This window comes from Stegodyphus dumicola, chromosome 2 (genome assembly GCF_044657685.1).
Source record: "Stegodyphus dumicola isolate Sdum_Otavi_A_Nest chromosome 2, ASM4465768v1".
NCBI classification, from domain to species: Eukaryota; Metazoa; Arthropoda; class Arachnida; order Araneae; family Eresidae; genus Stegodyphus; species Stegodyphus dumicola.
Window position 1 is genome coordinate 142,565,887 of NC_140769.1, and position 24,990 is coordinate 142,590,876.

General features: G+C 33.6%; 1 protein-coding gene across 1 annotated transcript in view; it reads right to left on the reverse strand.

Moving 5' to 3' along the window:
- Positions 1 to 1,687: 1,687 nt before the first annotated feature.
- Positions 1,688 to 24,990, reverse strand: part of pths (probable ATP-dependent RNA helicase DDX47) — a 40,402-nt gene continuing 17,099 nt past the window's right edge. The window contains exons 6-12 of the mRNA XM_085811154.1: positions 22,010 to 22,129; positions 21,801 to 21,917; positions 20,949 to 21,095; positions 18,461 to 18,537; positions 18,241 to 18,372; positions 14,991 to 15,120; positions 1,688 to 1,884 (exon numbers count right to left, since the gene is read on the reverse strand). Coding sequence (XP_085667280.1) covers positions 1,762 to 1,884; positions 14,991 to 15,120; positions 18,241 to 18,372; positions 18,461 to 18,537; positions 20,949 to 21,095; positions 21,801 to 21,917; positions 22,010 to 22,129 — 846 coding nt within the window. The 3' untranslated portion in view covers positions 1,688 to 1,761. The remainder of the gene's footprint in view (positions 1,885 to 14,990; positions 15,121 to 18,240; positions 18,373 to 18,460; positions 18,538 to 20,948; positions 21,096 to 21,800; positions 21,918 to 22,009; positions 22,130 to 24,990) is intronic.

Sequence of the window (24,990 nt, forward strand, 5' to 3'; positions counted from 1 at the left end):
GGCATGAAGAATGTCACCATTCCATGCTCATGCTTTCGGTGGCTGTATTAAAGTGATGGCACCATGTTTCATTAATGACAATGATCCTTGAAAGGAATTGGTTCCCCATTTCATGGTACCGCATGGAAAGATGTTGCATGGAAACAGACATACAATGAATCTTTTCTGCTCCTCTGTCAAATGTTTTGGCACCTATAGCACACAAACCTTGCGGTATCGCAACTTTTCGCGCAGTATTTATTGTGTGCACACTTCCTATGCTCATAGACATTTCTTCCACTATTTCTAAAGTGCTGATTAGCCAATTCATTTTCATGAGACGATCCACATTTGCAACTGCTTCCTGGGTGATCACCACATGTACTTGACCAGGTCGTGGCCTGTCGTCACTGCTTTTTCCACTATGAAAATCACTACACCATCGGAATACCGATCTGTGTTTCATACACTTCATACTTTGTATTCGATGATAGATTTCAGAACTCACATTTTCCGATGTAAAAAATTGCACGACCGCATGTTGACACCGTTTGGAGGCATCCATGATACATAAAATGCCTTTAAACGGGCTTCGACGTTATCGCACAATCGTTTGGTGGGATCTGATGATATCACATGCATTCCCAGCACTCTGTGCCCTTTATAGGGGCATGCGCAGTCATCTTTCTCTTCAAATAGCGGAGTTATTACAGCAATGCCACTTTCATTTGAACGGCCTTTATATAAATCAAGTTCCCCCTTTCCCAATTTTATACTTTTCACTGGTATATTTCTATTAGATAAGTGTTGCATTACATTGCATTACTAATGAAAACTGCTGCTTCTACTAAGTAATACAAAGTACTGATATAACACAAATTATAATATGTAGTAACAGGTTTTCCACTGAAATTCAGATTTTAATTTCCTTTACTTTTTCATGACCAAAATGATCAATTTTCTTGACCAAGCATAATGAAGTAGTTATCAAATTAAGTATGAATAACTGATTAATTTTGTCACATAACTAAAAACATTACAAAAATTTAATTTTCCTTACTTATTATCATGAAGTAAGTGAAAGAAATATTTACAGAAAGTATGAATTAAATTGTTCAAAAAAGATACCTGATTTTTTTAAATATTTCTTTTTAGAATTTGCTATTAAATTCTTGAAGAAACCATTGATTTTGCAAAAGAAATTTGTAACGGTAACTCACTCATATTCAATATTACTCTTATGATGTTTTAAAATAAAGCAAAAGAGCTAAGTTAACCCTATGAAGTGAAAAAAATATTGAATTATTCTAATTAATGTACAAAAACATTTCTTAACTATATTACTCATTTTTGAAGGGTATTTACATTAACAGAAGAGTGAAATGCAGCTTATAAACAGTACAAAGGAAAACTACAGGTTGATAAAACTGCAACAGATTTTCTGAAAGGAAAACAACGATTACAATAACTACTTTTGATTTTTAACTTTCTTTAATTTTTAGTAAAAGTTCCAATTCCTCTTAACTTTTTAAAAATTTTCAATGAATTTCCCGGATAGTTTATTTCCTCAACTTTGTAAGTGACTTTTAATTTTCTTTATTTTTTAGTGAAAGTTCCAATTCCTCTTAACCTTTTTTAATTTTCCAGATAGTTTATTTTCTTAACTTTTAACAGGTGGGTAGAACCTGATATAAACAAGAGCAACACATCATTCAAACTTTTTTTTATATATATTAATAAAAAAGCAAATATTCATATCAACAGTTCATATAAATTTACACGCTATTTATGTTTGAATTTCTTCTTCTTGAAGCGATTTTTGACACCTTTTGACTCTTCTGTATCATCATCGTCTGCATTACGATGTCTTCTCTTCTTATCTTTACCTTCGAGTTCTTTCATTTCCTACAAAATGAGATAAACACAAGTCACCACATCTAAATGTAGTTCTATATGACAGCAAAATATACCATGCAATTCACAATGAATTGTTAATTATTTTTAAATCACTCATGCTATGACTAGAAATTTAGATATCTACACCATTTTGACCAGGGTTGGGTTTCTTGCAGGACAGAAAAAGAAATTAAAAATGATGCACCTATAGCAGTGGTGGTGAACCTTTTTGGAGCTGCGTGCCCAAAACCTCTTTGATTAAATCCCTATCCGAGAGCGTTTTACCATGTTTTGCAAGGCACAGTGAAATTTGACAGCTGGCAATTGTTAAATGATTTGTTTTAGATAGATAATTGCAAAAACCAACTTTCTGGTAATTATAATTCTTCAACTTTCCTTCAATAAACAACTTCCGCTCAGCTTCATCAAATTTGGCAACAATCTTGTGGCTGGTGCTAAAGTGCTGTCTGACACTAGATGGGCGACACACAACACTTTTCCCACACGGAATGCATAATGCTTTCCTACTGCATACCTGCCAACCTCTAAAGATAAAAATTCAGAAGATTTCTCCCCCAAATTCAGAAGAACACGAAGAATTAATATCATGCGCTTTGATATTAAAAAAATAACAATTTATACAAATAGAAAAAAGAAAATTGTACTTACATTAGTAAATCTCAATTAAGTAGTAACTAAAAAATTTATTAGGAAACATAAAACAAGAACTTAATGTTACACAAAAAAATTATTGCAATGAATTTAGAGTGCATTTTTTGGCTTTAGCCAAAAATTCTTTGGAAAATTTCCTGTCATAACAATTAGTTTCTTCATAACATTTAGCAATTAAAATGTTTTCTAGAGTTTTTGGTGAAATTGAAGAACGAAACATAGTTTTGTTTTTCTTCACACACTGAAAACTCTCTTGCACTCAGCATTACTGTGTGGAATTATGAGAATAGCACATAAAACTCTTGCTAGTCTATCATATTTTGATGTTCCACAGCTCTTTTTATTCTTTTTAAGGTACCAACGAGGACATCAAGTCTATCTTCTCCAGAAGTGGCAAAGTCTTCAAACTGTGCAGCAGAAAACTGGTTCTGTAGTTCATCTAAAGCATCATTATGGCATTCATTTTCTTTAATTGTTAACAAAAATGGAAATTTATCAATAAAAAAACGAATCTTTTCAAAAGATGAATTTTCACTTTGTTTCAAATTTGCCACTTCAGCATTTAAGAGAACTTCATTTTGCAAAGGAAACTTCCTTACAATGTAATCACAGGCTGAGGAAAAGTACTTTCTAACACATTGAAAAAATTCTTTTTCTCATGATCTTTCAAAGAATTTACAAGTTCCCTGGTTTGATTTCTAATTATAAGATCATTGTCATTCTTTTGATTTGCCAAACTATTATAGGCAACACGAATCAACATGCTGTTTTTCACAACGGACGGTTTTACAAACTTAGTATAAAGTTCTTTCCAAAGATCATTAAGAATTTGGATAAGCAGGGGAGATTTTGGCGAAGCTGATTGTAGAAGGGTAGTTACACTTTCAAAAATCTTAATGGTACTTAACACAAAACTACAATATGCTTTGTTCAAATCCGAGGAAAGAAGATAGAAAATCCTTTCCTCCCGGCTAATAGAAGACTGTTTCTTCTTCCCTTCAACTTCTTTAACAAAGTTGACATTTGAGGAGTCTTCTAAGCATTTTCTTTTTAAAGGGTTTGATTCTGTGTGTTGGCTTTTCCCTTTTAAAGCATTTTGATTAGAAGCAAAGTTGGTTTTCGGAATCTTATATGCTGACAAATTTGATGGGATCTGTGGTTTCGTTTTGGTCTCTTCATGGAAATATTTTAGCAATGCATCCCACTGTTCAATAAACCTTCCCAGCGCTCTGCCTAAGGATAACCATCTCGTGCATACATGTTTCAGAATCTTTCTCATTTCACCAGAGCACACTTCTTGGAAATTCTTTAGGTTTTCTTTCCTTTTTACACTTTTTTCCAGATAGAAAAACACATCAATCAGAAGCTGGTCAATATTTAATGGTAAAGCAGCTGCAGCTTTTTCTGCTGCCAAATTAATTAAGTGGCATGGGCATCCAATAACAATTAATTCATTTTGTTCTTTTTTGAGGAAAGAGGCTACACCACGACACCTTTTTGTCACCCACCACGACATGAGCATTATCTGCACCAAATGAAATGCAATCTGATATTGCAATGTTAAGTTGTTTCAACTCATTAATTACCAAGGAGGCAATATTTCCCCCGTAGCGTCTCCGTTTAACAATGGAAGATGCAAAAGATGAGTTTTCATTTCATTACAAACATCACAGAAATATGTGACAACGATGGGGTAAAGCTTCCAATCGCTGTCGTTGCTGCCATCGATTGACACCGAAAATGCTGAATTCTGGAGTGCAGCTATCGTTTTACTTTGTGCATCACAAGCAATTTCGTTCACAATAGAAGATGTTTTCGTGCGAGCACAAGCATATTTCTGAGCAATCTTGGAGTCGGGAAACATACGTCTGAAAAGTTGACCGCTGTGATTGGCAGCGCATAGTGGCACGTTGTGTTCGATGAGGAATGCAGTAAACAAACACTCTGCCAAAATGACATCGGCATCCGAATTCGTAGCCTAATTTGAAAAAAAATCATCCACTTTCTTGACGTTGTCGAAGCCGAAGCATTAACTTCATGCTTTTTAGACTTAACATGCTTCACAATGTCGCTTCTTCCACCGTGACTTATTATGAAGTCACACACGCACACATTGCAAAATGCATAGTTATTTCCTTTGAAGGATTCTTTAATTGTTGGAAATTCGGCTTTGTAGGCAGGCCAAAAATATTGAGAATATGGTTTTTTTTTAACTCATTTCGTAACAATGACGTATTAACAAAATTCGTAGCACGTGCAAACAAACAAACAAACAAACAAACAAAAACAGAATGCGACAATCCACGCTAAAAAAATAATCTGGCGTCCACAAAGAAAAGAGTGTGAGAAACAAGTTCAGCACATTGGATTGGCTGGTTAAGCGGCGAGTTGGGAGAAACTGCAGGTTACTGGATCCGAAGTAGTCGGTAGTTGGCAGTAAAACACGATGCAATTGGCGAAAATCGCTGAATTGGCGAAAAATTCTAAAATTTCGACAAAAATCACTAAAAACACTTGAAAAAGTAAAAAAAATCATAAAAAATGGATTACGATCATAAAATTGTAAAGATAAACGCATTTTCGTAAAAATTACGAAAAATTCGTAAAAGTTGGCAGGTATGCTATTGTGTTCAATAGCTCCAAATGATTCTGTCCAGGTCTCTTCAAATGATCTTCCACTATCAATGTTTAATTTTGCCTTTTTTGTTGGAGTCATTTGTGAGGGTTCAAGACCTGGAACATAGAAAATCTATTTAGCATTGAAAGTATTAAAGCTCACTGGCAGTCTGCAATAAACTTGAATTTGTTTAGCAAACATTAGCTGCTTCAACTCTGGTGTATTCTTTGCCATGTAACAAGTAATATGACTGGCCCAAATAATTGAAATATCATAAAGTGGGTCAAAAAAATATGTGTATCATTTCTATGGCGATATATGAAAATCTTATATCTAGGCTTAAGCCCTATTCCAGTGACATTATGTGATAAGTAAGCAAGTGAAATGCTCAAGAACAGACTAAAACACTTATTTACGAGGGTTGGAACTTTAATAGTGGCAACTATTTATTTACAAGGAATACAAAAGTGATTCATGTCACCATGTTTTACAGTTCTTCAATATAGTCGCCAGCATTGCGTACAACCCGTTTCCAACGATGTGGAAGTCGCAGAATACCTGTAGCAGCACCTGTTTTGTTGATAGTTTGAATGGACCAGTCTACTGTTGCAAGAATCTTAGGAACAGTTTGGAAGAGAGTGCCACGAAGTGGTTCCTTCATCTTAGGAATTCATCTTAGGAATTAGTCACAAGGGCTTAGATCTGGGGAGTATGGTGGATGGTAAAGCACTTCCCAGCCCCATCGCTTGAACAAATCAGTCACAGCTTGTGCTGCATGTGGCCGAGCATTGTCATGCAAAATGAGAGGGGCATTCTGCAGAAAGTGTCGCCGTTTTTTTCTCAAAGCTGGTCGGAGATTATGCTCCAAAAATGAGCAGTAATACTGCGCAGTGAGTGACAGTCTGCTGTGGGGGAATGGTATGCATTGGGATGACACCATCACAGTCGTACACGAGAATCACCATAACTTTCACATTGCTGGGGTTCTGACGAAATTTAGAACATTGTGGTGACCCGTGATGACGCCATTCGTTTGATTGGTGTTTCAGTTCTGGCTGGTACGATCAGGCCCAAGTCTCATCCAGCGTAATGATACGGAGTAAAAAAGCATCTCCTTCGTAGCACTCCAGGTGGGTTCGGGCAGCATCGTATCGTAGCCATTTCTGCATTTCCGTCAATTGATGTGGAACCCATCGTGAAGCAATTTTTCTAATGGACAGGCGTTCCTTCAGAAATTGCAGCACAGTCGTATGCGCTAATCCTGTTTGTCCGGCCAGCTGACGAATCCTTTGGCGGCGATCACTGTCCATTAGTGCGGCAACAGCTTGCACGTCTGCATCGCTGACACTCGGACGACCTGGCCGCAGCATGTCTGCCACGTTTTGGTGTCCTTCATTGAATGCTTTCACCCATCTTGCTACGGTTCTGTAAGGCAATGCAGATTCCCCGCAAGCCTCTTGATGACACTGTTGTGCTGTACGACCTCTGGCACATTCAATTTTTATCCAACATCGTTATTCTTGTTTTGAAAACATCCTGACAACACTTACTTTAGACCGCGAGCTAAGACAAGGATCCGTTCTTCGTGTCACTCCGCATGCTCGTGACGTAGGCAGGACGAGTCTTTTTGCTGAGAGGTAAGGTAGGTATGTAGTTCACATGTGGTATACGCGATATTCTTTGGTTTCGTTGCGTAGCGTTTTTTCAGCTGTGTTGCCACTATTAAAGTTCCAACCCTCGTAAATTACATAGTATCATTTTATTGTGATTATTTATTAAGGAAGTAATATTTTAGTCGTGTACCGGCTGATGAGGCTCTGCGTGCCATAGGTTCGCCATCGCTGACGTATAGGAGGGGAAATTTACTAATAACAGTTTAATTTATTTGGAAATTTTTTATTATTATTTCTGCAATTATTTTTTATTTTGTTATTACTTTTTTAATTATCATTTACTTTCCCTAAAACATCTAGCAGAATGTATGGTAGAATTCTTACAGATTTACAATATGTTATACTGTGTTGTTGATGTAGATTCACTTTTTTAATAATTAATTCAGTTCTCTTTTCTTTTCTTTCTGAATAAATATGTTAATTTCCTATTTTTACTGCTATTATTAACTGAAATTCAAAATCCATCCAAAAACTCATAGATGTGAAAGCAGATTCCAAAGCAAACTATGAAAGCATACACATACAAAGCCAATCACAAAAAAATATATGCACCCAAAAGGAAATGAAGGATGATCATGAAATTTAACATGTATGTAGTGTATCAAGAGATAAACAAATGATAACCAATTTAGAACAAAAGATAATTTTATTACGAAGTTATAGCATGAAAAATGTTACAAATCAGTTAGTATAGCCACTTCTGCCAGCTATACAAGCCAAAACACAGCGTGGCATCAAATCACGTAGGTCACCTATGACGCCCTTTGGAAGATCATGCCATAATCTTTGCAACTGGGCAGTGAATTCATCAATATTCCAGCTGCAATGGCCTTCCAAGCATGTCCCAAAGTGATCTATTGGCGAGAGGACTGGTGACGTGGCAGGCCATGGGAGTATGTCATATCCTTGAAGACATTGTTGGGAGAGCAGTGAAGTATTAGGATGAGTATTATCTTGCTGATAAATGGCACCTGGGCAACTTGATAGCAGTGCAACCGGCATTACAATGTCGTCCACGTAACTGTGAGCCATCATAGTGTCTTGAAGGACAACTAGATATGACTGTGTGTCCTAACAAATCGCTCCCCTACTGTCATATCTTGTGTAATCACCATATGCCCCTCGACAACAAATGCCAGACTGGACTGCTGGACTGGCTGCCTCAACATGCATGTGCGTTGGTCATCAGCACTGAGACTGAATCGGGATTCATCACTGAAGGTCACAAGTCTCCAGCGATCACACTTCAATTTGCCCGAGAGTTCAGGAAAAATTCAATCGACATTGCCTATGATGTGGGGTCAGTAAAAGGCATCTCAATGGATGTCGGCCAGTCTTTTCCAAATTATTTCCCTTTATACCAAGGGATGCCTGGAAGGTGGGAAGTGGCTTCAAATCGATGCTAGCGATGTTGTTGCACAATCATAAGATATGACCGCTCTTATGATTATGCAATCCACGCACTCATTTGTGTTCCTGGGATGCCCTGATGATTGTAGACTATCTTTCTGTGATCCACTGTCGCCAACACTGAGCAACTACCATATCGTTCTGACCAAGGTAGCAGCCGATACACCTGTTCAACCAACCTGCCTCTCTAAGGCCTACTACAGATGGAGGACAAAATAATAAGAACACCTGTGAAATAATGGAAAATCTTTATTAATAGAGGGTTGGACCACCCTTTGACTGAAGTACAGATTGAATGCAACGTGGGATACATGCACAAAGGTCTGGGGAATAGTCACATGGGATAGATTTAAAGGAATATTATGCCATTCCTCCTACAAAGCAGTCTCTAATTCTGAAAGTCTGGATGTAGGTGGATATCGAGAACAAAGTTTGGATTCCAAATATTTCCATAAATGTTCAATAATATTCAAGTCCAGAGACTGAGGGGGGCCAAGCAAGATGTTCAATTGCATTGTCATGCTCTTCAAACCATTCTTAAATACATCTAGCAGTGTGGATAGCGGGCGTTGTCGTCTGCAAAAAGTGGTCGCTCCCTAGAGAATACAGTCTGGACAAAAGGGTGGACATGATCCCCTAGAATGCTTAGATAGTGATTGGATGTGATCCTCCCATGCAGAATAACAAGTGGCCCAAGACCGCGCCAAGATAATGCACTCTATACCATAATGGCGCCATCTCCATGCTGCACAGTTGGCAAAAGGCAGTCAGGATGAAATGCTTCTTTGGGCATTCTCAGAACATAAACATGTCCGGTCATCTGAAATAGGGTGAATGACGATTCATCTGACCGTATTACCTGTTGCCACTGCTGTGGGGGGCCAGCCTTCGTGATCTCTGCACCATTGGCGTCACTTGATTAGTTCACTTCATTAGTTGCTGTCACCAAGGGTTTACAAATTGCCACTCTGCCATAAATGTTCGCAGCATGAATTTTCCCTTTGACAGTTTTTGTTGAAACAGGGTCCTGGAGATGAATGTCCATTTCGGTGTAATCTAGGATAATGATTGCTTGTGCTTTCGGGCTACTATGCACTTCAAGACCCGTTTATCCCTATCAGCCAGCTTTGACTTTCAGCCAATGTTGTGCTTTAAAGATATCATCTTACCCTCTTTCATGTACACTGTCATAACGGCTAATACCCTACTCCTTGCACACCCACAAGGTTTGCTGTTTCCGTAACTAATGCTCCACTTAAACGCGCTCCAACTATCATTGAACTCTTTGAAACTCTTTGAAACAAAAATCATTGAACAACTTTGAAACTCTGACAGGTCTGACATTTCAACTTCTCACAGACAGTTCGATCGAAGCATGCAATGCAGGTGACTGCTGTTGAGAAACTGATACCTTCCTCTTCACGCTCACTAGGTAGCAGACTTCTGTTGCAGGTGGCGCTGCTGTACTTCAGGTGTGAAATATACTTTTTCACAGGTGTTCGTATTATTTTGTCCCCCATATGTATATGCCCCTATAATATATGTCAACAAGTAAGTCCAGCAACTGTTTGTACTGCTGCCAGTTACGTCTCAGAGACATCTTTAGTTAGTGTCCATCCAAGCCAAGAGATTCATTTGAATAGCCCTATGGTAAGAGCAATCGTACTTTTAAACTCTTCCAGCTGCATATCTCATATGCACATAGCATACTTACCCTTGTCTCATTAGCATCAAAATTTAAATCATTTGCATATCTCTTGCCAGACTACATTCCTACCGCGTTTTCATGATTATGGCTCGATGGAGGCATATATTAATATGATGTGGTTCCCCTTTTGCATATACAACAGCCTGCATACATTTGGGGAGATTTTCCACCATTTTTTGAGAATTGGCCATAGCAATTGACTTCTCGGCATCCAACACAGCTGAAGTGAATGCTTGCAGCGAGGATGGTCGATTTTTCTGGCTATGTAATCTGCATTCTAATTTGCTTCAAAGGTGTTCCATGGGATTAAGATTGAGGCTCTGAGAAGACCAATGCAGTTTTTGAACACTCATTTCATCAAACTTCGCAAGTCTCATTGAGTAACGTAGCAGTTATTCTGCTAGAACGGAAATGAGCCTTCCAAAATATGCATCAGAGTTTTATTACTACAGAAAGTTACTGTATGTAGATAAATGAAGCTGAATGCATATTTCTGGTAATGTATTAAATGGCAGTATTCTATAAAATACCTAAGCATTTTATACAATGCCTGGCATTCTTAGGCAAAGAATAAAACAAAAATTATTGCATAGGCAATTTATATAACACCTAGGCATTCTATAGAATACAAATGCTATTTAGCCAAAATATGAAAAAAGGTCATGATAAAGCATTATTTAAAAAACATACATTTTTCAAAAATACAAATGTTACTTTGAAAAAAGAATGAAAAAGTGCCACTTTTATTAAAAATACATAAAGAAAAATGAAAGTACAAAATAAAATTTACACCTTTCTTGTTAAAGAAAATGAAGTATGAAATTACAGAATGAATGTATTAAATGTATGGATATTCAAAAGGAACCCGAGAGATGTATTTAATACTTTGCCAGTTTTTCATTTGGCATTCTATAAAATGGTTTTATGCATTGCCAGCAATATATATAAGAAAATATTAAAGTTGGTAAGCAATATAAAAGTGTTATATATGAATAAAATATAAAGATATTACTATTAACATTTTGAGGCAGGGGCTTTGGCAACTCTAAAAGCCTTGAAAGGACGGTGTATCTTGAACTGAATGCTCCCCCCTTTAAGAAATCAACAACAAAGATCCTTGTAATTCTTGTTTAATGGATTCTCAGAGGGGTGCATCTGTGTCACAAAAGGAAGGAAAGTATAGGAATTAGTGACCAGACTTCAAGATGCCTTTCGTCATTGAGGGAAAATTTCATATTACAGTTGTTCCAGACTGAGACTACTGCACGTTGTGCAGAAGGAACTGTGTAAACTTCTGTTGGAAAAAAATTTATTCTTTATATTATAATACATTACTTTCATTTTTACATAATTTTGTTTGTATTTTAAATTACACTGCAAAATTACGTGTCTTTACTAAGTTCATACAATAATTATTTCTGTCATATCTTTATATTAATGTTATGTCACAAAACTATTTCAACTATTTGATTATTTCATAGACAATTTAAAATTTAACTATTTGTTTTGGTATATATTATCAAATACAGCTATATCTTTGAACTTTCTTCCATATAAGAAATAATTAAAAAATAAACGCTTAATGCTATAGAAATGATTAATATGAAAGTTCAATGGAACTGTTAAAATTATGCTCTACAGGCGCAATGAAATTTTAATTTTACATAATTATTAAAAATCTGATTGATAACAAACATACTACTTGAGGAGGAAACTTTTAACAAATTAGAATATATATGATTTCATTAAAAATTATTTTGTTTTATTGTAGACTGTTAATATTCCAATGTCCAACTACGTAAGTGTTTCTAATTTAAATTCAGTTCTTTTCCAAAATATGTACATAATAAAACAGAAGCTCCAAAACTATTTTTTAGAATAATATATTTTAATTTTAAAAATTAGGAAAAAAGAAATATTATTTAATCATGTACAGTTTTATACTGTTTATTGAAAATTAGTAAGTGATATATTCAGGTATTAATAATAGAATCAATTAAAAGTAATTAAAAGTGCCAAATTATTTAGTATGCAAACCCATAATTCAAAACGTAAATTCCATTTGTCTTTTTATACTAAATTCCCAGCCTCATTTAGGGAAATGGTTCTCTTGGGTATCAAAATTAAAGTAATTTCTTAGTGCAAAATGTTTTTCAAATTGAACGGAAAATTGTTTGTCGTGTCTGAAAAATTGCGGGACAAAAGTTACACACTTCAATGTTGTATTATATTATTCTATACTTTATTATGCTACATAATTTAGCACATTAAGAGAAATTTCCAGATAATGTCAGGTGCCCGGTCAGCAAAAATCTCTTCTGTTTGAAATCGTTGTCGCATGTGAATTTTTCCATTTCCTCAATTGTCTAAACCAATTTGTTTCAACTCCAGACTGTCTTTGTAGCAGCTTCGGCATCAACCGTGGCAGCATATTTTACGTGGAGAAATTTAAATTCTACTATATATTAGCGAGTATCTTTACTAGCAATTACTGAAAAAAAAAATTCATTGTCAAGTCAAGCGAATTCTATACCAACACAGTTGAATTAACTGTTTTCCCCCTTTTCTGTCGAAAATTTGGCAGCTATTCATTGGTTTCATTAAAACCTTGGTCATTATGCTGTATAATCAAAACTATTTCATAACTGAGTGACCAAGGAATTTTTTTCTGAGCGTAGTTGCTGAGATAGGTTGAATGACAAAGGCTCAATCAGTTAAAAGGTCAAGGTTCAGAAATTCAGATGGGGAACATGTGTTGTCTTAGAACAATGATTTGTACATTATTTGAGAGCTTTTACACCCTGTTTGTTTCCTTGGAACTCAATGGACAGTGGCATTTCACAAACGCTGCTCTAATCCATTCTGAATATCTTATTTTAAAATTATTTTACCATGAAATTGAGACACTAATATGGAGGTACCTTATAAAATGTGCCATCAGTACATCGGTAATCTAATGGCTAGATGTGAACCTCAAGGAGAAACACAATGAAGAAATTCCTCTCCTCTACAAAGGCAAAAGCTTTCAAACTGATTGATTAGTTTTAGTGTATTTATGATTTCCAGGTTTCAGACTGAAATTGTAAAGCTATTCTTGTTTCTTTGACACAATGGATAATGGATATCCTTTGTTTATCTAAACTCTAACGTTTATCTAAACTTTGTTTATCTTTAACGCCATGGCGCGCAATGAATTGGAAGTTGATCTGTCAGCACTATCCTTATCTTCACGGCAGATGTTTTTATTTTATTTGGCTTGTAATTCCTTACCAAATGTAGTACTTCATCTCAATGTACTCTGTCTTTGATACGATTTAAATCAAATTCCTTGTCATTATAATTCGCTTCCGAAAGCGAAGAAAGTGACAGAGGTTATTGAAAACGAAAAAATTTCGACTGACAAATTAGTCGGTATTCTCGACACAGCAATTATAGGACTTGAACAGCGGAACTTTGTAACTGAACAAGAAATTATGTCTGTTTATAGAATTAAAGAGAATGTATTATCACATAAAAAAACGAAACAAATTAAACAATTTACATTGAAAGAAATGTTTAATAAAGTAAACAAATAAATATTAAGCCTTTTTTTTTTTTTTTTTTGTAAATTTTGATACCCTTTAGATCATAATTGTTCTTTATTTCATAAATTACTGTTTCATATTTTTAATTTTATAATTTCTGCATGCCATCTTATCAGATTTAAATTGATGATCTATAATCTGGAATCGCCGAAGTCCCGACGAGTCCGGATTAACGACTTTTGACTGTATATATAAATCTGTAGCATTATCTCTTCACTTAGAATCAACTGTAGTCTCACAAAACAAATCTTCCTTTTTCATATAAATTTTCTGACTACACTATTTTTTTGACAGACATGTGGCCCAAGGATCTTTATGAATTTATTGATGTGGCCCTCCGGCATGAAAGGTTGAAGACCCCTATTTTAGATCATATGGGTGAGGCAAAAGCTTTTTCAACTTTGGGACTTAAACATGGGTTTTTCCTTTTCCATATTCCCGTAAAGGTGCTCGAAATGTTTGGCAGTTATTATACAATATGAAATTTTACTAGATATTTCATCAACAACAACAAAAAAAGAAGTGTGAATGAAAATTAATTTAAGGTGACATTGTAACAGTAAAATAAAGTTCTGAAATATGAAAAAGCTTAATTTAGAAGTCAAACAACAAAAATCAGTGTTATATTTTAAAATTTTCACAGGACTAGTTTTGATGGTTTTACCGAACCATCATATCCTCAGCTGCAAAAGCGCAAATGAACGAGATAAGATATAATGATTAGATAAGATAAGAAAGTCTGGACATGAGATAAGCTACTGGTGCCATCTGGTGATGAAACCAGAACTAAACCATAATTTCTTTAAAGGCTGAAGGCAAAGATAGATTGGAATTAGGGTCATTAACTAGAACAGAAAGATTTTTTTGAATGTGAAATGCCTTTGGAAAATCCAGTTCACCAAGAAGATGTCTTTTGAATAATTTTTACAGCAGAAAAATTGAAAGTGTGAAAAATTTAAAGTGTGTTTTCTGCAGCCAAAATTATTCAAAAAACATCTTCCATTGGTGAAGTGCATTTTCTAGAAGCATTTCACATTCAAAAAAATTTTTCTGTTCTAGTTAACGACCCTAATTCCAATCCATCTTTGTTTTCAGCCTTTAAAGAAATTATGTTTTAGTTCTGGTTTCATTAACAGATGGCACCAGTAGCTTATCTCCTGTACAGACTTTTATCTTAGCTAATCATTGTATCTTATTTCGTTCATTTTCGCTTTTGCAGCTGAAGATATGATGGGTCGGTAAAACCATCTAAACTAGTCCTGTGAAAATTTGAAAATATAATGTTGATTTTGTTGTTTGACTTCTAAATTAATATTTGTTCAACATGTTATTGTATCTTAATTATGAAAAAGCTTATTGGCAGTATTGATGGAAACAAAGAAAACAAATACAATATGCATGTCTAAAGAAAACCTCATTAAACATTTAAAATGAACCTCCAAAATACTAACCTTGTTAGCAAAAAGTTGTGCTTCTGTTACTCTGTCTAAAAGAACCATTACTTCCTCTGTTACTGTTGGATATAAAGGAAGCTTTTTGTCTATCAGACTTTCAATTTTTTGGTATAATTCAACATCATATCTGTAAGAAGATTACAATTTAAGTAATTTTGCATGTTATAAAATTAAGTGTCCTATAAACTGAACAAAAGAAAAGGAAAAATCATTCTAATGCTGCGAAGAGAAAACTTTTTCTATCTGATCACTTTTTAGATACAAACTATGAATTGCTTTATTCAAAAAAATTATATTTAATAAAAACATGAATATAATTACATTATTCTGATATAAAATTATATTTTAATTACTGTACAAACAAATAAATTACGGTGTACACCTTTGAAAGTGTTGCATTTTTGACAACACAGTTTTAAAATAGCAATTTGAAAATTTCAGATCACAGCACACTTGCTCGAAACAGAGATTGTAATTAAAAGTTTAAAAGGAAAAAATAATAATATACATGAAAAATATTTTTTATATAAAAAAGTTATATAAATCTTATACTTTTCTTCTTAATAGAAAATAATGACTGCTGTTGACAACTAATAAAATTAATCTTTATGGCTAAATAAAATTAAAACTCACCTTTAATTTCAAAAAGCTCTAATTTTTGTCCCTGCATTTCTCTTCAGATTGTAATACAGTATGAAACAATAAATACCAAAAGTATATTACAATCTGAACAAATTTACAAGAGAGATGCAAACTATACATTACTACTATAAAAATTCATTAAAGTCTTTTATTTGTAACGCAGATGATAGTGTACGAAGCAGAATGACCCAAATCACCCTATTCGAGTGTTACAAACCTGTTTCACTTATGGTATTTAAATAGTTGCTACAAAATATTTAAAAAAGAACAAATAACACATCGTTCAATAAGTCCCGGGACTAACCAGCAGATGGTGTAGTAATATCAACCTGACTTCGTTGTTCGAAACAATTAACCTTCAAATGACACATGTCTGATTTTCATGGCCTTCGGACCGGAAACAGCACAGCTACTATGGTGAAAGTGATACTACTTGTTCATTTGGGGACAAAATGGAGAAAAATTAATTTCGAGTGTTGATTAAACATTGCTATTTAATGGGCAAAAATACCGTCCAAGCTCAGCAATGGCTTGAAAAATCCAGACTCTGCTCCATCGAAAACAACCATTTGTTGTTGGTATGCTGACTTCAAGCGCAGTCACACGGATACAAATGATGCGGCACGCTCGGGTAGGCCAAATGAAGCAGTCACTTCGGAAAATGTGAAACAAGTGTTGAAAATCATGATGAATGACCGCAAAGTGAAAGTTTGTGAGATTGCCGAGATCATAAACATATCAACTGGAAGTGTAAGTGTGATTTTACATGAAAAGTTAAACATGAAAAAAGTGTTTTCCAAATGGGTGCCACGTGTACTCAAATTGGAACAAAAGCAATAACATTTAGATGATTCACAGAGCTGTTTGTCTCCAGAATCGAAGAGGCAGTCAGCTGAGTGGCGTGCAGCCGACGAAGGCTGTCCAAAGCGTCCAAAAACGCAACAGTCAGCTGGCATCAGTGTTTTGGGATGCGCGAGGTATAATTTACATCGACTACCTTGAAACGGGAAAATCTATTAATAGTGCCTATTACAGCGAGTTACTGGTGCATCTGAAGAACGAAATTGCAAAAAAAAAAAGACCACACATGAAGAAGAAAAATATCATCTTCCATCAAGACAATGCCCCTTGCCACAAGTCAATTCAAACATTGGTTACATTGAACAAGTTGGGCTTCACTCTGCTTTCCCACCCACCATACTCCCCAGATCTAACCCCTAGCGACTACTGGTTGCTTGCTGATCTGAAAAAGATGCTCCAGGGAGAAAGATTTGGCTCAAATGAGGAAGTCATAGCTGCCACTGAAGCTTATTTTGTGGACGAGGACAAATTGTTTTACAAGCATGATATAGAAAAGTTAGAAAATTGTTGGAATGATTGCATAGCTCTTGATGGTGATTATGTTGATGAATAAATGTTAATTTTGTGAAATGGATGTTGTTTTCTTAGTTAGCCTCGGGACTTATTGAACGATGTGTTAAAATTATTTTAAATGATTAACTTCAATGCTGTATAAAGCAAAGCACTTCTATAATATCTAAAGTAATTGAAAGAAATGAATCAAAGGCATTGCAATCAATAAATAAAAATATTCATTGCTAACTGGTAAATAATTACCTAATTATATCAGGCATGATTTTATTGAAAATGAAAATAATAATACCACTTCAATGTATTAATAATGGTACTAATAATAATGTTCTCTAATGCACCCTCTTCCAAAGACAGTCAAAATTGTCTGAACCTGTAGTGCTAAGCCTTAGAGAGGTTTTATTAACTTTAACATAAAACACATCTTTATACTGAATGCTTAAATTTCTAACAAAACCTTTCATTAATATCATTTGATGCAAATTAAAAAAACTTACAAAATTATATAACTTTTATAGAATACTAAAAATATAAAACGACACGAATTATATATCAATATGTATTTATGTGTTAATATAAAAAACATCTAAATCAAAATACTAACTTTAATTTGCAATACTTCCTTAATGCTTCATTTTAATTTGGCTATTTTTCCTTTCTGTCCTAAAAACAGTTACTGCTTATAATAGCTGTTTCTATAAACTGTCATTTCAAAATGAATCCAATCCATAGCATATGATTCTTACATAATGCTCATAATGCTAACAATAACAATGCAAGTACTTGTATATATGCTTCATCAAATAAGATTTCAGTTTAGAAACCAAAAGTTTTTAATAGCACACCGGGAAATTCATTCAAATCACTCTGAACCCAACTTTCATTTCGGACATACCACATTATTGCTCTTGTCAGGTTCCCTGCCAACATGTCACTAATTACCTCTCTTCCATCAACTGTATTGTCATAAGATATAGAAAAGATAAAAATGAGATCAAGAAAAAGCTATCAGATTGTACCCATTGCAATGTGTTATTCATATTAAGATTGTGCTCCTCAAGAATAAAGAAAATTTAAAATCAGCATGACTGCTAACACCAAGTTCATTCTCTCTATAAATCATGTTCACCATTCTTTTGTAATATTAACTTCTACATCATTACCCATACATATATTTCATCTGCAAAAAACTAAGCCTTATTAACAGTGTAAATTTATTATAACACATACTTACTGTGTTACAAATGTGATTGATTTCCCTCCACGTCCAGCTCTAGCTGTTCGGCCAACTCTGTGAATGTAGTCTTTAGAATGTGAAGGAATATCAAAGTTTATAACCACATCTACATGTGGAATATCTAGACCTCTAAAAGAATAATTACATAAATTCAATTTCAATGAAATAATAGACTACGAAACTGTATAGCACAAAAAGAACAAAGGAGTTACTATACCTGCTAGCTACATCTGTAGCTATTAATATTGATCTTGATTTAGCTTTAAATTTTTGAAGTGCACCTAAACGTTTTGCCTACAATTACAAATCATGTATCAGTCAGTCATAAAATAACAAAAAAAAAAAAAAAAATTTCCAGTTGAGAAAACACACAAAGCATTCTGCAATGATGGCCTAAAATTAGTTTTATTAAAACTAATATTACTAATTACATTTTAAAAATTCTTTGTTTTAACGCTATTATTAGAACACATTTTTAACATCTTTAGAAAATACTGAAGTACTAGCGGCCAAGCCCGCCAGATCAGTGGGCAATAGTAAAAGCAAAATTTAGAAGTTCTAGGTACCACTGAAAAGCAAATGTATAAAAACATTTCAGTACGAATGAAATCAGTTTATTCTTTCCAAGCAACAACCAATTTATAAATAAATTTGTTACTTACACACCAGGAAAAAAAAACTGTTGACACTTCGGTTAATACGTACGATGTCATGATTTAAATTTAATGTAATATAACAACATTTTCTCAATATCAATAAAAGAATTAATGTGGCATTAATATATCATGTCAGTTATACTAAACTGAAACACAAAAGTTGTTAACAGCAGCTATTTGTTTAAAATGCTAACATAATGAAAAATTTTTGACATACAATGACATAGCATGCAACCGTGTGCTTTCTGCAATGGCAGAATATAATCTTATATAATAATAATATGTTTAAAGTTTGGCAATGGTATTATTATTTCATATTTTGTAAAACTTACAAATTTTTTATTAACAAACTCTGCTACATAAAAGTGAGCAGTGGCAACAATTTTCGATGGGAATGGTCAAAATGGCTTCCCAAGAATTTTTAGAATCGGGAATAATATATTTAATGTTTGGCAATGCTTTTCTTGTTTCATAGTTTGTAAAACTAAGACATATTTTATTATTATATTCTACAATTTGAAAGCGAGCAGTTGCAACACTTTTTGAAATAAAGCAGGTAATATCTCCAGCGTGCCAAACTGTTGCCACTCGGAAAAATTAGGGTGAAACTTAGCATTTTTAGAGTTTTTAATTACTGTTTTGGCTAATTAAAGTCGTACGAAGATGAGATGAGTCAAAATGGCTTCCCATGAATTTTTGGCATACGAGGGTACCTCTCTCAAAGTTCAACTCCCCGCCATCCCAATAATGCCACAAACAAACATACAGACATGCACAGATTTTAGCAGTATAGATGTTGATTTACAGATTGCACAGATTTTAGTAGTATAGTGTTGATTTTAGTAGTACAGTCAAAAGTCGTTAATCAGGACTCGTCGGGACTTCGGTGATTCCAGATTAACGATTTTTCCGGATTATAGATCATCAGTTTAAATCTGGTAAGATGGCATGCAGAAATTATAAAATTAAAAATATGAAACCGTAATTTATGAAACAAAGAACGATTATGATCTAAAGAGTATCAAAATTTACAAAAAAAAAAAAAAAAAAAAAAGGCTTAATATTTATTTGTTTGCTTTATTAAACATTTCTTTCAATGTAAGTTGTTGCTTCATTTTATGTGTTAATACTTTCTCTTTAATTCTATAAACAGACATAATTTCTTGTTCAGTTACAAAGTCCCGCTGTTCAAGTCCTATAATTGCTGTATCGAGAATACCGACTAATTTGTCAATCGAAATTTTTTCGTTTTCGATAACCTCTGTGTCACTTTCTTCACTATCGGAAGCGAATTATAATGACGGGAATTTGATTTAAATCATATAAAAGACAAAGTACATCGAGATGAATTACTACAATTAGTAAGGAATTATAAGCCAAATAAAATAAAAACATCTGCTCTAAAGATAAGGATAGTGCTGACAGATCAACTTCCAATTCATTGCGCTCCGTGGCATCCCCCCCCCTGCGCAGAACAGCGTGAAATTGATAAACAGATTTCGGAATGGTTAGAAAAACAATCCATTTTTTGCAATTCCACTTTTTGTTTCATAGACATCGAAACATGCTTTCCCTTTGTAGATCCAGCATTGAAAATTCTATTTGACATAATCGAAAGTTCAAGCTTACTTTTATAAAATTGCTCTAACAGTCTGCAAAAAATAAAAAGCCGGATCCAATTCGAAGATTACGGTACAACGCAATCTGCAACATTAACTGAAATAGATAATTAGATAATTTTAGCTCATACCATCCGTTATACATTAAACGCGCATGCATAAACGTATTATGCACATTCTTACGCACATGGATAAACACCTATGCGGATGCGTCAACGCAACGCATGCACAGAAAGTTTGTAGCTTTGAGGTGCGGATTTTAGATCATTTCACATTATGGGTGCCCGAATTAACGACTTTTGACTGTATAGATGTTGCACAAATTTTAGTAGTACAGATTTAAGCTTGATTTGAGCAAAAAAAGATTTTGAACACAAATTTTCATTCCTCCAATCAAATATTATAAGATAATGCGAATCTGTAATATTACCTGACTCAGCTTGCCATGTAAAGGAATGGCAGTAAAGCCAAGGTTTCTTAGCAGAAAAGCAGTTCGTTGAGTATTTGCGCAGGTAGCACAAAATACCATGATAGAATCACCTGGTAATTCATTTAACACATGTACCAAATACACATCCTAAATAGGAAAGAATATTATGTTACATAAAGCATTTAATTTAAAAACATATATTTTATAATTCATAAGAACACTTTTACAATTATCAGAAGTCTGTAATTTTAAAATTAATAAAGTATACATTTTTTAATAAAGTACACATCACTCTTTTTTTTTAATATCAATTACTTGTAAAATCTCTTTATAGTATCTACCAATATAAAGCAATGGTTTACTAATTTTCACATTTTCAGTTTTACCATCTAATAATCAAAAGCAATTTTGAAGATGTCTGAACAAAATAAATGAATAATTTGATGGAAATAATAAGTCTTCTTTTTAAACTTATATTAATATTTGAAAAATTAAAGAGTTTAAATGCATAATAGTAGTATTTTATTTACTGTTTATGCAATGCAGATACAGTGCCATTTTTACAAACTGCCAATTTATAAACTATTTTAATGAAAGTTACAAAGGTACAAAGTTATAAAAAATGTAAACCTTTTGGAACAGGCACATTTAATGTGCCAACTTGTGTGTAACCGCAACGTGTTGCTGAAAATAAAACTGCAGATTTAATCTGCCTTCGCCTCCAATTTTCCTGGTAACTGATTCTGAGTTTGAATATATTACAATCCTGCTCCTGACATATATATATATATACATTTTTATGCAAAAGTTTTATTTAAATAAAGAAAAACAGCAAGATTATTTATTACTTACTTTATGCTTTAAAGGAATGAATAAATAATATTGTTGTAATTTTTCAACTGTTTGATATTTCCTTGAAACTTCAACTTTAACAGGATCTGTAAGTGATGCCCTTTGCAATTTTTGAACCTAAAATAAAAATACTGAAAAATGAATTTAACTATATAAAAATTATAATGCACTTTTTAACAGTAACCAATTGAATTAATAACAAAACATACTTTCTGAGTCATTGTAGCTGAATATAAGTATGTGTTCCTTTCTCTTGGTATTGCTTTCAGTATTTTATCAACTTCTTGCTCAAAATCCATATCTAATATTCTGTCAGCTTCATCCATGATCTGCATAAAGTACATATTTTAATGCATTCATTTAAACAAAGATGGAGAAACAGCTTCAAATCACAACTAATTTTCACACAACAAAACTTTAATTTGAGAATTTTTTTTTTTTTTTTTTTTTTTTTTTTTTTTAAATTCAGTTAAGCATAAAATAACTGCCTTTACAAAAAGGATGCCTTTTCATGGACATACTCTCTAAGAAGATTGGGCTTATACATTTTCATAATAAAGAGCGTTTCAAAAAGAAGCATACAATTTTAAAAATCATAACTATTCAGCTTTTAATCTGTTTTGATCAAATAATGTATAGATAGAAAAAAGGAAATCTCAAGTTTCATGCAGTTCAGTAGTGGTGGGGTAGCGCCAAACACTCTTTCATTGTTTGCCATTTCAGTGTTTGTCAAGATGGTGACTGCGTAACAGAAATTGTCATATGTTCTAGGCTTCACAAAGGATAGTCCATAACAACTGTTCAGCATATTTTTTTTAATAACTAGCCTGGTGTTCAACATGGCATTTCTGTGGTATTATCCACAAAGAGTATCTGAAAAAAGTCAAATCCTTCAAATCCTTGACAGTAAGGTGTACAGTGAGATGCTAATCTGTGTTTATGCTGCTATTAAGGAAAACTGAATTCAGAAGCAAAAAGGTAATGTTCCATTTAGATAATGCATGTGTCTGCATTCACTGGCTGTACTTGATACGGACTCGAATGGGATTTTTTGCCACATAGCCCCAACATCCTCCTCCTCATCACCATATAGCCCCAACATCGCTCCTTCGGATTTCTACCTTTTTTCACACCTGCAGCTGCATCTTTCATTGTGCACAGAACATTGGAAATGAGGTTGATCTGTTTTTGGACTCGCGACTACCAAGTTTCTGGGCCAAAGGCTTTAAAAAACTACCAAAATGTAGGCAGAAGATCATAAATTTTGATAGTGATTACTATCCGCACTAAAGGTACTGCATTTTTTTTATTATTATTTTATTTTATTAAGAATGTTTTTTGGCAGGAAATTTTCATTACAACCAGATATTTTATGCATGTACTCAACTGTCAGGAACTTAAAATTCAAACAGAGCACTAATGTTCACTTATAAATATGCTTTAAATACAGGTTGTCAATATATCATCAAATGAATATACAGTCAAAAGTCGTTAATCCGGACACCCATAATCCGAAACGATCTATAATACGGACCTCAAAGCTATAAACTTTCTGTGCATGCGCATATGAGTGTACGCATGCGCATAATACGTTTACGCATGCGCGTTTAATGTATAACGGACAGTATAAGCTAAGCTAAAACTATCTAATTATCTATTTCAGTTAATGTTGCAAATTGCGCTGTTCCTTAATCTTCAAATTGGAACCGGCTTATTATTTTTTGCAGACTGTTAGAGCAATTTTATAAAAGTAAGTTGGAACTTTCGATTATGTCAAATAGAATTTCCGATGCTGGATCTACAAAGGGAAAGCATGTTTCGATGTCTATGAAACAAAAAGTGGAATTGCTGCAAAAAATGGATAAACACTCCTTTGTTTCTTTAACCATTCCGAAATCTGTTTATCAATTTCACTGTTTATCAATGTAATCTAATAATCTGTTTATCGATGTCGCGGAACGCAATGAACTGGAAGTTGATCTGTCAGCACTATCCTTATCTTCAGGGCAGACGTTTTTATTTTATTTGGCTTATAATGTTGTATTTCATCTCGATGTACTCCATCTTTGATATGATTTAAATCAAATTCCTCGTCATTATAAATATCACGAATACAAATTAAACAGTTTTCTGGTTGCAATTTTCTAATTTCGACTATGCGTAATATATGCTTTACGCATGCGCGCGTTGAAAGAAATGTTTAATAAAGTAAACAAATAAATATTAAGCTTTTTTTTTTGTAAATTTTGATACCCTTTAGATAATAATTGCTCTTTATTTCATAAATTACGGTTTCACATTTTTAATTTTATAATTTCTGCATGCAATCTTACCAGATTTAAATTTATGATCTATAATCCGGAATCGCCGAAGTCCCGACGAGTCCGAATTAAAGACTTTTGACTGCAATTGCTTGGCATCTTTAAGCACACACACAAAGTAAAAAAAGAGAGAAGGAAAAAAGAACAAAGATGCAAAATTTGTAAACACAAAGTCATACAACTGTAAGGATTTGGAAAAAATTATGAAAAATTCACAAAAGTATGCAGACTTGTTAACTTGTTAACTTTGTTGCATTCTAAGTAACGCATATCTCTTTAAACATTTCTAAGCAGATATTTGAGCATTTCAGCCAACTTTTTTCTTATTTCTTTTGCCTCAGCAAACCTATCCTTCTTCACTTTTCCAGTTTGCCTTTACATGTTCATCCTTTTAGATTAGGTTTCTCAAGGATTCAAAAACCAAGGAAATATTTTCTTTGATTTATGGACTTCAGTGCAAGCTCACTAATGTGAATGCATTTATTTCACTCCATTTGCAAACTTCTGAAAATCAGTTTAAACATATAAAGTACATATACATACATACTTAAAATCTTGTAACTTATAAAACAACTTTCAAATATTTTCCATTTTTAGTTTAAAACTTCAGAAATGAAATTCTGATATTTTACTTAGGCATATGAAAAATAAATATATCTGGAAAAAAAAGACAGGAAACTAAATACAGTACAAAGTCTTTAATCCGGATTCATCAGGACTTCGGCGATTCTGGATTAAGGATCATGAACTTAAATCTGGTAAGATGGCATGCAGAAATTATAAAATTAAAAATATGAAACCATAATTTATGAAATAAAGAGCAATTATGATCTAAAGGGTATCAAAATTTACAAAAAAAAAAAAAAAAA